The sequence below is a fragment of the Psammomys obesus genome, unplaced genomic scaffold (assembly GCF_907164565.1).
Source record: "Psammomys obesus unplaced genomic scaffold, mPsaObe1.curated_primary_1811, whole genome shotgun sequence".
In the NCBI taxonomy this organism is placed as follows: domain Eukaryota; kingdom Metazoa; phylum Chordata; class Mammalia; order Rodentia; family Muridae; genus Psammomys; species Psammomys obesus.
The window spans coordinates 10468331-10482806 of NW_026595981.1; the positions used below are offsets into that span (position 1 = coordinate 10468331).

The window sequence follows — 14476 nt, forward strand, 5'->3', positions numbered from 1 at the left end:
TCTAGTAAGTGCAATCATTAAATTCATACTGGATTATAGAGAGATGGCAGTGGTCTGTAATCTGAAAAAGCAGCATGGAGTAGCTTTCCCTGTACTCCCAGGCAAGAGGTTCAAGTTTCCGAATTCAGCTATCAATTAATAGAGGGGCCCCTGTACCTGATGGAATAATATTCAGAAAAAAAACCCAGTGACATCTTAAGGGTTGAAGTAGCCAGGCAGAGAAGCCCAGTCGCCAAGCGGTCTCTCACATAGGTGGAATCTACAGTGTTACCCGCGTTGGTTGCCAGAGAACCTAAGGAGGTTGGCGTGCGGTGGATAGGGTGTAAGGTGTGCAGGCGTGCAGCGTTGAGGGTACAGAACCACGCTGCACGCTCAGAAAGCCAAGAGCTGCACCTGATGTACTTAGGCAGTACATGCATGTGTCTAGCCACACAATTTCTGTGTTTTTCAGGTATCACTCAAAATAAGTTTAATTGTAAAAAGGCACTCACCTCCCTGGGGACAACAGCTGGAGACTTAACCCAGAGCCTTCTATGTACAAAGCAGGAACTCTGCAGATATGGTTTAAATAGCCAAACAGATAGACACATGCACACAAATCCTGTTTCCTAAACAATAGCCCTTTGTAACTTGTTCCTTTTGCTGTGGAAATTGGATAAATGTGTTATTTTTTGATTCACTGGCTTAAAACCAAAAACGTGAAATCTCAGATTGGCCAAAGAACACATGACCATGACATCTTTACAAAGTCAAGAATATTCTCTCTTTTTTTTTTTTATTAATTATTTATACAGTATTCTGTAGTGCATGTATGCCTATATGTCAGAAGATGGCTGCAGATCTCATTGTAGACAGTTGTGAGCCACCATGTGGTTGCTGGGAGTTGAACTCAGGACCTTTAGAAGAGCAGACAGTGTTCTTAACCTCTGAGCCATCTCTCCAGCCCCCAAGGATATTCTTTATAGAAGGTACAATTGGCAGTTTCAGTAAATACCTTGCTGGGGTATTTTATTAAAATTTAAATTTACATGTGTGTATGTGGTGTGTCTGGGTGTTTGTGGAGGTCAGACAACAAGTAAATTACACGAGCATCTTAGTTTGATCTGTGTGTAGACCGAATGTATGTCTTCAGTGCGGCACTACAGGCTGGACATTTTCACAGGAGTCCTGGGGAGTGAACTCAGGTCTGCATCCGGGCAGAACCACCTCTCCAGTCCAGCTTGGTTCCCAGTCCCCATGCACGTTCTGGCAATTGCTGTAAACTTTGTAATTTCTCCCTGCTCCTCACACAAGGACGTCCTATGCCCTTTGTTGATGCTGGTGTGATGTTCATAGAAAGAATGTAGTTTATTTTAATTCTTTTATTGCATACCTTGATGCTTTCCCCTGGAATAACATTTAAAAGTATCACTCATTCTGAAAGTATCTCATCCAAATACAATCATTTTTATTTTTATCCTTTGCTTTTTTTTTTTTATCTTCCAGGAATGCTTTTAGTCACAACAGACACTCTTGGCCATGACTTCCATGTCTTCCAAATTCTGACTCATCCTTGGTCATCATCACAAAGTGCTGTCCATCATCTGTACACTCTTCACAGGGGAGAAACCGAAGCCAAAGTAAGTTGTGTGCTCTTCCCCACCTGCCTTCTCCGTGCAGTATGTCCTTGGAGATAATTGGAGATTAGTATTTATGAGAAAACCATATTATCTGTGGTAGAGTGAATTCTAGTACATTTTGACCTAATTAATACATAAAACAAACAAACAGACTCCCTGATTGTTAAAAATGCTAGTGAGGACTGGCTTAGCACTTGAACTGATCCAAGTTCAGATCTCAGATCTCAGGCAACCCACAGCGTCCTGTAGCAACAGGAGAAGATCCATGAGAGCCAGTGTTCTCTTTAACTTTCTGTGGGTATCTGCACACATATACACTCACACACACACACCAGTAGCTAAGTAAGTTATCTTTTTTAATATGTTGACAGTTGAGAAGATCAGCAGCATGTCTTTATTCTTGCATCCTAACTCCTGCCCTGCCTTTTTTTTTTCAACAAATGAAAAATGGCTGTCAGTTGCTATGCATTTTTTTTTTATTTGTGGATTTGTATGTAAATTATTTGGCCAGTAATGTAACATGTACTTTTTGAGAGCTAGTTTTCTGTTGTTTCTTTATATATTTTTGGACAGGGTCTCATGTGGCCCAGGTTGACTTTGAACGCGCGGTGTAGCTAAGGATAGTCAGATCCTTTTGTCTTCACCTCCCCAGTGCTTGAATTACAGCTGGGAGCCACCGTAGTAGGCAGGGGTTAGTTTTTAAACCTTTATGCATTCAACCATACATTTCCATAATTCTTTCCTGTATAGAATTTGCTAATTATTTTGTTAGGTACTTTAGTAGGGACTTTATATTGATGCAGTAGTAACAGCACGGTGTGGATAGTCTGTTTTCTTCCTTAGCCTGAAATCTAAGATGGTGATTTGTTCTCACAGAGCTGGTGGCTCTGCGCATCCCAGCACACCGCCACGTACGGCTGCACTTTAGAATGAGTCACTGGTATGCTGGGACTTGCGACCCTATCTGCATTCTCACCGCTGGGAGGGGAGCTCGGGGGGGACTGACTGAGGTTACAGAATGAGTTTAGAGAGCAGCCTGTTTGGTTCTGCTTGTGGGAGGGGCCGTGGGGCTGAGGAGGCACTACTAGGCATTTATTTTGTAATATAGCAAACTATCAAGATTCAATAGCAAGATATCAATAAATATCAAGATTTTATTTTCATTGATTTTGTGTATTTTAGGCTCTTCATAAAGCCAGACATATTTATTTTTTATTTTTATCTTTTTGCTGGCGCAGCGCTCAAACTCAGGACCTCTTACATGCTTGGCAAGAGTTCTCGCCCTGAGCTGTAGCCCAGCCCTGCCGTGACTGGTCAGCACGGCCCTGCAGCCCATAGTGACCAGGAATGTACTGCAAATGAGAACAGTTTTTACACAGTCATAAGAAGCCTGAAGTACTAAGTAAAAATACTTGTACCCTGGTATCCACTTAAATGTCATTAGTAGTTGTTTTAACAACTAGCTTCTGCTCTAGCCCAGGAAAGTGAGGGGTTAGATGTTTAGTTTATTTCTTTCAGAAATAGTTCATCATTTCCTGGCTGTTTATGCACATTAAATATTACAGCCCATTTCTTCTCTAGAGTCTTCCACAGTTGTCACAGAGGCGTTGATATTCTCATTTTATTCTGTGATAAAGTGTGCTAGGTTCTTACTATGTTCTCTAGTCTTCCTGGAAGCCTCCTTCCCCCGCAGATTTGCAAATTAGTTGCTCAGGATATCAGTATATCATTTTGGGTGTTTTCCTTTTTTTATATTTACTTTTTATAAGGAAACGGTTTTTTATTTTTTCAAGCATTCAGAGTGGTCCAGATTTTGCATGGCCTCGGATGTATCTCAGACATGTCTTGAGATATCTCTGTCATGTCTTGAGCATTCTTTGATGTGGAACTGACTTCTTTATGTGCATCTTAGTTGTTTTTGAATCTTATTTTGTGCAGTACTGTTATTGTAGATGAGCCTTTTAAGTGTAGATTTCATATCTCTAGACATAGTTCATTTTCTCTTTTATAAAACCTGTTTGCCGAATAGGCATCCCCTAGGCTTATCACAGCCATTGAGAATATGAATACTTCAGCATCTGAGCTCTCTTTTTGATGCTTAGTTTTTATTAGTGTTATTTAACTTAAAACCTAATAGTTCAATAAGAAACAACAGTTATGCTAAGGTTCCTGATGCCTGCAAGTCTTAAAACAGTGCCCACTTTTTAAATTTGGTATTGCCAGCCAAAGGCCCATTTTTTTTTTTAGGTTGACAAATGAAATAGAAATTATTAACAACGATTTTGCTTCAGGGTCTGCCTTGTAATTTGGAATTTCTAAAAGCTAAACATAAAGATAGAAGGGCCTCAGTTGGTAACCATAAAATTAATCGTTATAAGGTCCTACTGAAAATTATTTTGAACTGATAAAATTTAATACTGATCATGAAATCTGTCTGGCACATGATTTATCTGGCCATCTTTGAGTACTCGAAAAATTATATTATTCTGAATTCTTGCAAGAACTCCAAGGGCACTTTAATCAGGCAGGGGAAAAATAAAGTGTATGGATCTAATTATGTTGAGTTAAGTTGTTCTGTGGTCTTGACTGGGGATACCCCGTGCATCTGACAGTAATTTTCCTCCTCACGCTCATATGCCGGGAGGATAAGGTCCTGGTTCCCGCGGCAACATGAATCTCACGGATACCTTGTTTGTGGACTCCAGTGAGTCTTGCTGGAGCCCTCTCTGTACAGATGCCCGTTCATAGACAGTGTCACGTCTTACACCCACTGCAGTCACTGTTGTAGTTCATTTGATAAATAGCAATTTCATTTTTTAAACATGTAAATGTTAATGATTCCCCATTAAAACAGTCTTGCAGAGTAGTATGATTAATACCTTTTTAGTTCTGATAGCTAAATGAATCTAATTATTTATATTACTAGTTGTACTATCTGTCATTTGAGATAAAAATTAATTTGTAGTGTCTGTATCTTCCAAGCACTGAACTTACAGCTTCAGCTGACACAGAAATATCATTTTGTCCTGTGATTTTGGAATACATGGTAAGGCTGTGCATGGCTGGTTATGTCATTTCTTCCAAAAGCCCCTCACACCTCAATTTAATGAAGATCTAGTTCACAAACTGTTGAAATTTGGAGTTCCCAGGCATCTTAGTATATTCTCAGCGGTCTAGGCCATTCCCTATGCTTGCTCTCTGTTCCTTTCTCCTCATAGCCGTCTGTCTGAATTTCTGCTTTCCTGTATGTTTCCTTGAGATAAGCCAATTACTTTCTTTGAACTTGCAGTTAAAGTTCAAAGAAGTTATCTAGAAAAGTGGGAGTCTCTACATGTTTCCTAGGGCTTACTGAGGAGGACTGGGCAGGGGAACTTCTTTTGAGTTTGCTGTCTGCCTGTGTTAATGAGATGGTTTTAGCTCTAGATCAAGGTCGTAGATTCTGAGGACAGAGAACTGGAAAGGAGGAAAATGCCAGCGAACTGCCAGGGAGATCTGAGACTGTGAAAGAAATGTCTTTCAGCAGGAAATGAAAGACATGTCGATTTTTCAGAAAATATAAATTACTCATCTAAAAATAATGGACTTAGTAAGTTGTTTTAACAACATTAAAATGTAAACGTTATTATATAAAAACTTACGTGTGCTGCATTGACTTAGGTGTGCAGAACTGAAGGATAGTGAGTTCAAGGCCAGCCTGGGCAAATGCAGGGTAGCAGTTACTGTGTTTGCCTGGCATGTCCAGGACCCTGTAGACTTCCCCCTCTTCTGGATTCCCAAATCCTAACAGTTAGTTGATAATTTTAATGTATCTTAGTGTCCAAAATACTAGATTATATCCATACTCTGAGGGCTGGATAGCATTGCTGAGAATAAATAAAGACCTGACTATGGAAAATTTAACTGTTTTTGGAGTACACAACAGCTTTATATCTGTTTCCTCTGAGTCTGTTTAATTGTTATCAAATCACAGACCTACTGAATTTACATGAGTCAAATGCAGATTGTCGCATGCCTGGAATGCCAGGAGTCAGGAGGGATAGGCAGGAGAATAACTGCCAGCATAGTCTTCCTTGTGAGTTCTAGGCCCACCAGGGTTACATAGAGAGACCCTGTATCAGGACAAAACAAAACCCACCCAAACAAGTATGTGGATTAATTAGGAGGCATCTCTGAGCATTGTGACATGTATACACACTTGATTGTCGACTAAGTAAACCAGCTCAGAGGAATGATGCACATGTGTGAAGCCAAGAACCACCAAGTTTTTATAAGTAATAATGTCCCTTAGGTTTGGCACAGACTTCTAAAACCGTGACACTCATAGCAAAATCCATTAAAATGTGCAATTTATAAACCATAGCTCATTAACGTGAAACACTTTTTTGCCCTTTGAAAGAAGCCATGAAGGCGAAAGAGACACAAGCTGTGTGTCCGTGATTCTGTTGAAGAACACTCAGCTAGTTCATTGGCAGAGCGCTTGCTCAATGTATTCCTTTCTTGTAGCTGGGACAAGATACCAACCAAAGGAACTTGACGAAGGGACTCTTCATTTTGGTTTATAGATCTGGGGGGGTAAACAGTCAGTTGTTGGTCTCCCGAGATGGAGGCAGACGGCACTGTGTCTGCAGACAGAAAGCAGTGAGTCATGAATTCCGGTGCTCAGCATACATTCTCCACTAAAATGTCTCTCTCTATGTAGGTGTGTATAGGTGCTCATTTTGTCACATCTGCTTTTCTTCGTCAGGGTTGGTGGAATGTGCCTTGATGCGGAACCACCTCTCCCACCCCAGTTGGCTCTTTTTATTCAGTCCTTGATCTCAGAGTTTGGAACCATGCTTTGTATGTGTGGATGGACATATGCTCCTGATCCTTATACCGTCACCTCTGGTGTGCTGGGATATGAGATACATCATACCTTGATTATACCTTGCAAATTTCCTTTCACAGAAGTCCATATGTGAGCTGTGACCAAGATGGCATGGTGTACATTTTTGGAGAGCTTTCGGTGCCTGCCAGCACCAGACTTCCACATACATCTCTGCAATACCATTTATAGGGTTACTGTGGGTCTTATCTGTTTTGTTTCCCTTCTTAGTTTTGTGTATACATTCATTTTATCAGAAATATTTTGTTCATCGTTGGTCAGATCCCTGCCCTTGGAGTCACACATCCATTTTGTTAATAAAAAGCATTTGTAGACAATATATGAAGAAACTGGGCATACTTGGCCCACTTTCACTGTTTGTCTATCTGAGATTCAAATAGGTCAGTTGAAATTTCATTATTTATTTCTCCAGTGCTGATTGCTGCTTACTTAGTTAAGAGGTTTAATAGCTGTCCTGTGCTAGGGAACACCATCATGATCATCGTAGCCAACCCGTGTAGCAGAGCCGATAATGTAGGATCGCTGGACCTTGAGATCACCACTCCCCTTTGAACCTTTGATCCCTTTCTAAACCTCTTTCACCTGCCTGTTTACCCATCCCAAAGTAGAGCTGGACTGCTGTGGAGTGCTTCCGTGTTGGTTAGAACTTAGCAACTCCTTAAGTAGCTAACTTCATAAAAAGCAAGTGTACTTGCCCTCTCTGTCAGGCAGGTGGCGATGTTGCACCAAGATAATGCCTTTCAGTGGCCTTGATCTCACCCACAGAGTTCCTTAAGGAGCTCTCTTTGGGCTTTGATGGACAGCGCAGGAAAGAACCGGCAGCCTAGTAGGTGGTCAGCTGTGAACCTGTCCTCAGTGTGGGTGGTGATTTCTGAAACAAGCATTTAACCAGTTGTCCTGATTGACATGGATGTGCTCTCTCCCTCTACACATGCCTGCTTGTATCCCTTATGGAAACATAGTATAGTGTCTATATTGTGAGCCTTAGCCTTTGTACCAGTGACAGCTGTGATGAGGTGATGAGGTTGAGGGCTTTGGCCTCAGATCCACAGCTCCAGGATGCTGTGATGGGGTCCAGGGCTCATCCATTCACGGGGGGATGCTCCTACGTTCTGTAAGTCAGGTCTCCTCTCCTGGCACAGTCATGCTTCTTTCTCCCTTGATCTTTGCCATTTCTGTGTGTACTCCCCTTCCACCTTCACCTCCATCAAGGATGGATAGTTGGCCACAGAAGCGTGGTTTATGGCAACACTTTGTTTTTTAAATCGAAATGATTCTACTTTTACTTGCACTTGTACAGAAAGTACTAGAAGATCTCATAAACACTTTCTCGGTCTGTCCTGATAATGTTGTCAGTTTCAGAGAAAAATGTTATACAGTATGGTTCTATATTTGATTGACTCCACCAGTCTCTTTTAGATGAACCAAATTTGTCAATATGTACAATTTATATACGATTCGAATTTTTTGTGGTTTTTTGAAGAACTACTGTGTTTTTCTAAATTTGTTGGTTGTGTTTATTCCATCAATTTCAAAAATTCCCTCTTTATTGCATGTTTATCTCTAGTTGGTGGGAGTGCTCACTCCTTAAAGGTGATTTAGGGTCTTTTGTAAAATTTGTTGTTGTGTTTGAGACAGGGTCTTCAGTAACCCAGGCTAGCTTTGAACTCTCAGTTGTTTTGTGTCTACCCCCCAAATGCTGAGAGTATACGTTTTGTGTCACCACACCTGGCCTGTTTTAATTTATTTTAGACAGCATCTCACTGTGTAGTTCTGGCTGGCCTCTTCTGGGAAACCGTGGGCCCAAATACTCAACTCTTGTTATAACGTTTTAAATTCTGGTTATTGCTACATTTAGTGTGGGCATATGTAATTTTGTGTGTATGTGTGTGTGTATGAGTGTGAGAGAGAGAGAGAATACATGTGCATGGCTGATTCATCTTCTTAGTCCTTGTGCTTGCTTTTGATGAGAACAGACTCATCAGCTTTTTACCCAGCAGTCTCTGCTGGGATGTTGTGTAAGGCAGATGGCTTACATTTCTCTTATCTCTTACTGATGCTAACTCACAGAGCAAAACTTAGCTGGATGTATCATAGGTTGTGAGCGGATCATTCTCACGGTTTAGAGAAGAATGGTTGTCTGACCTTAGACCCGAAGAGTTCTCTTGTTCTTTTTAAGCCATCAGGGCATAGTTGTGTCAGGAAAAAAAAAAAAACCCACTGCGGTTCGCTCAACTGGTCTTTTTCTCAAGTAAAAGGTTATAAATTCTTAGATCAGTTTTTGAAATTTGAAGAACTACTGTGTTTTTCTAAATTTCTAAATTTACTTAAATACAGATGTTCAAGTTATTCCTATTTTTTTCTGCACAGTGCCTGCTGGGCCTGTGGTATTGCTCTTGACGCTGTGATGTCCTTCTCTTGCCTGTTCGGCTGGTAGGAGTTTCCTCAGTTCTTTTGCAGTTTTGAATAGTTACTGTTTAATTTGCTTAATAGTTTTTTGTTGTTTTCCCATATCATTAGTTTTCACCCTTGTTGTCACTCTGCTACTTCAACTCCTGTTGTTTCTTTTCTCTTTCTCTGACTTCCTTGTGTGTAAGAACTTGTTGGCTTGAGTCCTTCCTAGGTAAACGGTCGTTGCTGTGACTCTACCATGCCCACTAGGTCATCGTGCCATCTGTTCTGATTTGTCTTCATTTGCCTCCATGTGTCTGTCAATCTTTTAGGCCTTTCCTTTGATCTGTGGGTTACTTCACAATGTGTTTTTCAATGACCTTGCTTAGTCTCACAGTTCCTTCATATTTCTATTAGTTTGCGGTTAGATTATTATCAGACAACATGGAGGATTTCATGTTCTTGATGAGGGAAATTTTAGTAGTAGTATTGAAGAAAATTTAAAATCACCTAAAGCCTGCCCTATACTGTTTTTTTTATAGTGGATGCTTTCTCAAATAAATTAACGTCAAATATTTAACATCCTTGGAGGCTAAGCTCATATTTCCAATATAGAAATGTGAGAACATTGAGACACTGGTTTGGGAAGACTGTGTTTGTGTTTAGTGTTTTCTTTTTCCCTTTTTTCCTATTGCTCACTTGATATTGCTCCCCTAGTCTTCCCATGATTGCTTTTCATCTTTCTCATGAGATATAGGACAGAAAAAATAGCCCAGGAATTATATTCCTTATGTTAAACTCAGCTAAATATCTTCAAGCAAAACAATTAACATATCCTTTCATTTCTAAGCCTGTCAGTTAGCATAGAGACTTCATTCCTGGGGAGTGTTTTTTAACTTGGTGGTAGCAAATGTTTCCAACATCGCCATCACACTGACATGATGCTAGCTAACAGCTATGCCACCCCATTAGCTCCATGACTCTGCTAGCATTGGCATCTTAGAGTTGTGCAATAATTTTATCAGACATCAACGTTCGTGGTTGAAAATCTTGTTCTTCCTCATGGCTGTGAAGGACAGGAGAGAAATGTGAGGTCTAAATGCCCATTACCCTTTCTGCTTCAGGCCCTTTTCTACTTCAATATCAGATTTTTACATGGAAAAAAAAATGTTTGAAACCCACAATGGTCTATATTAAAAACTACTGAATGCTGCATATGAATATTAAGGAAAGGTTTGTGTAGATCACTCCTTTCACCAATATTCCAAATACTGTCCCTTCCAACATGTTTATTTTATTCTGGTTATTATTTTGCATATATGGCCTTTTTGGGAAAAAGGATGTTTTTCTTGACATTAAACGATAAAACAAAATGCTCAGGTATGCAGTTGGGCCTATGATGAATTTTGATTTCAGTCCTCACACTAATAACTTCCACTCTCTACTTCCACATGTTTTCATTAAACAAAACTTCATCTGATGATTTAGACCCAGGATGGCTCTTGTTTTTTTAAGGGTTTTTTGTTTTGTTTTGTTTTTAAGACAGGGGTTTTTTTTGTTTGTTTGTTTTTGTTTTGTTTTTGTGTAGCCCTGGCTATTCTGGAACTTGCTCTGTAGACCAGGATGACCTCAAACTCAGAGATTCTCCTAAGGTCCACCTGCCTCTCCAATCCTAGTGCTGGGATTAAAGCCCTTTTCAATGGCATCTAATAGTTTAATATTTTTGATCTTTACACTTCTTATGCAAGCATTCTCTTCTTTCTGGTTTCCTTCTTCCATTCTTCTGCCTTCTCTCTTCTCCTACATGTTTGCAAACATAGAGTTTTCAGTCCAGTCATTAGCTATACTTGGCTTTGGGCAGTAGAAAAAGTCAGGGATCAGGGAGCAGACATAACAGATTTTTTTTTTTTTTTTTAAAGCTGGGTTGCTCTCATTAGAATGTAAGGAGTCTACTGCTGTATCTCCTCTACATGCCTCTTCCTTTGGGGGCTCAGGGGGGCTGTTCAGGCAGGGCGTTGCTTTTTGGCCCCATCTCCTGACTCGGCCTCTCGTGTACTGACATGATGTAAACATGCTGTCCATCCAGCCTGTCAGGTGTTACTGTCCCTCACTTCATTGCTTTTTTATCGCTGTTTCCTTGGCCATTATTTTAGAGTTCAAAGTATTAGTATCCCTACTATTAATTTTTTTTTTTTTTAAATCAGGAAACCTGATACTTTCCCAGAATTCTGCAGCCCAGGCTGATTTTGTCTCATAGGTCATACTGGACACCCGTGTAAGAGGAATGCACGGCAGGCAGTTACCAAGTGTCTGCCATGGTAGGTGAGACAGTGAAGGCTCGAGATGGCACAGACAGGCCACTCACTTGTTCTGTCTGTGAAGTCACTACCACAATGAAAGCACAGAGAGGTTTTGACGAGATTTTGATGTCATATAACATAAGTATATAAGTGTATAGAGGCATCATGTGTTAATATGCACATTTTTATATATCAGAAAGTAAATATTCTTAATAGAATACTTTCTCTAACTCAGGCCCCTTTCTTCTTTAGGTGGAGGGTTGTAAGTTAGTGTTTTTATTTTGTTTTGTTTTGGTTGTGGTCGTTTTGAGGTAGAATATCACTATACAGCTACGGAATGAAATGGAACTAGCTAAGTAGACAAGACTAGATTAGGATTAATGATATGTGCCACCATATCCAACATAATTTTATTTATTTAGAAATATTTTTAATATTTTAAAAATATTTTAATATTTTTAAATAGTAAAGTTTTGAATAAAATTGGAGGGAGTACTATTTTAACATAGATGTGCTATTTTAATTTCTGACTGTATTACTGACTGTAGATCAATAATAAGGTCATTATCTGAGTATTACAAAAATAAAGATATTTTTGTTTTTCTTGTATCTGTCGCCTCCTCCAGCACTACTTGAGTTGTGGCTCTTACAAATAAGTTAGATTAATGCTTAATATACTAAAATTAGAACTGTCTTAGTCAGATTTTTTTGTTTTAAAATAACTTTAAATTAAAATTTGAGGTAGGTTAGAAGCTTTAAATAACTTTAAATTAAAATTTGAGATAGAAGTGTTTGAGATTTTATTTTTTACATTTTTAATTGGTTTATTATTTATTATAATTTATTCACTTTGTATCCCAGCTGTAACCCCTTCCCTCATCTCCCTCCAGTCCCTCCTTTCTTCACTCTTCTTCCCTTGTGCCCCTTCCTAGTATCTGATACTAGCCTTTCAGGTCTCTTCAGGAATGGCTGCATGCTCTTCCTCTGTGTCCTGGCGAGGCTTCCCCACCCCTCCAGGGGGAGGTGATCAGAGAGCTGGCAAATGAATCCGTGTCCTCTTCTCTACATTTTAAATGCCGGAATGTAATAGCAGGACATCTGTTCTCTTGTTTTACATGTTCCTCCAATTTGATATTTTTTTTTGTGAGTTAAATGCAATTTTAACATTTGTATTAAATGTTGGATAGTCATTTATTAACTCTTTGCATATTTTGTGTTCCATACAGATATTTTTGGCTTCATGGAATGTGGATTGGCTAAAGTTAGACTCTTAAATCAGTGTAATATGTAAAATAAATTACTCATTTCCCAGAAGTATATACATCAGTTAAAATGAACTGTAATACAATTGCAATTTGTGTTAAGGAACAAATACATACTGTTGTTTGATAGTCCACTTTCATGTTGTTACAGTGTGAGAAATGGTAGCTCAAAGGAAAACTGAGCACATAGACCCAAAGGCTTTTTCTGCCTAGGTCATAACTGTTTCGATTTTCTTTTCTTTTCACTGTGTAGCTTTGGCTGGCCTGGAACTGTCAGTGTAGACTAGGCTCATCTTACCTGCTTGGCCATTGGTGTGTTGGAATATTATGAATGGATGGAATATCCAGTCAAACTTAATTCTAGTTGTGATCTGAGGTGAAAAGGAGCCTGGGTGCACCCAGAATTTACCTTTCTTTAAGCCAAGTCATGTCTAAAAATTAAAGAAAAGTTTATTTAATTATTTTTAGAGTCATGTTTTTATGTGGTACGTAGTTATATGTCATGCAGTAAGAAATGCTCAGATCATAGTCATCCCCGGATATTGGATTTCTAAGTGTCTCTGAGTTGTTTTTCTCATTGTTGTGATGAAATACCGCAAGAAGCAACTCATCAAGTGTTTGTCTTGGCTGACAGTTGCGGGTAGGCAGAGTCCTTGGTGGGAAAGGCAGATCAGCAGGAGTGTGATGTGGCCGGTCATACTGTGACCTCAGAGGTCGCAGAGACGTGAGCGCCTGCTTCACTCCTCTTCTGTTCATGCAGTCTGCACCTCAGAATGGTGCTGCCCACACTCCCAATCTCCCTGCCTCTGTCAAACCTCCCTGGGGACGCCCTCCCAGCCACAGTCTGCGATGTGTCCCGTCATGTTAGAGCGAGGACGCGCCGTCACACCCTGGAGTGCAACACGTCTATTTGCTGTGGGCTTTTCAGAGGAACTTTCATGTCACTAGCCTCTTGAGCTGCCTCATCGCAGATCTTCCTGTGAGAGCTTTCAGTGAAGTGTGGGCACACGGATGGCACACATGCGCACTAGAGAATCCTCTGAACTACAGCAACACCAGCTCATGACCGGAGCGACCTTACCTCTTTAATGTAGAGTTCTGAGAAGTCTTGTGCTTTCATTTCCTCAGTGATCACAATGACGGCAGGGTCGCCATCCTTTTAAAAGCCATATCTTCCTGTTTTCCCTGTGTTATTGTAAGCGCTATAGACGCCCTCTTATTGTCATCTTCTATAGAGCCGAGACAGTACTCTCTGCCCTGTTACAGTTCGCTAAATCCAAGCGTGCTGACCTGTACTCATGGGCATGTCCATTCCCTGTTGCATTTTCATAGCCTTTGCTGTGGGGCTTGTTTTGTTGTTCTGAGATGGGGGGTCTCAAGTGTGTAGACGAGATCTCACATTCTGCAGCTCTTCCCAGTGCTGGAATCACAGTCATGGACCACCGTGCTTAATTCTGAATATCATTTAGCAATGTGGTCCAGAGCACATACCATTTGTCTCCTGTTAGTCTCTGAGTTTCATATAACAGTACATAGTGACTTTTTTTTCATTTACAGAAATGTTGTTTTCTAAATTTCCAACGACTCATGATCTGTTTTCAGAGATGGAACCAAAGTTGTTACTGTAAAAACAGGCATCTCTAAGGAATACTTTACCTTTTAAACTCATGTGTTGGATTTAAAGTTTTAAGTCTTGATTTGTAGCGCTGGGTGGCTTTGGAACGGCAGCAATCCTTCTGCCTCAATTTCTGAGCACCACCCACACCTAACTGTGTTGATGTATCTTATTTTGAATCATAAGACATCCCAGCCCTGCCCTTTGTTTTGTTTTATTTGATGAGACAAGGACTGGTGTCTCCTGAAAGCCATATCCACTATCCACGTTCCTTTCTCTCTTCATTCCTCGTATGCAGTGTGAGTGGCCCTGAGCATTAAGTAAGTGACTGAAATAGTAAATATGAGTGCAATTTCTAATAGACAGGGTAGTGAGGGTTTTTTTTGTTGTTGTTTTTTTTTTTT

At 40.1% G+C, this 14476-nt stretch overlaps 1 protein-coding gene across 1 annotated transcript in view; it reads left to right on the top strand.

Annotated features, from left to right (window-relative positions):
* Bcas3 (BCAS3 microtubule associated cell migration factor) overlaps positions 1–14476 on the top strand; it is a 440143-nt gene that overhangs the window by 137793 nt on the left and 287874 nt on the right. The window contains exons 16-17 of the mRNA XM_055619572.1: positions 1486–1619; positions 13326–13456. Coding sequence (XP_055475547.1) covers positions 1486–1619; positions 13326–13456 — 265 coding nt within the window. The remainder of the gene's footprint in view (positions 1–1485; positions 1620–13325; positions 13457–14476) is intronic.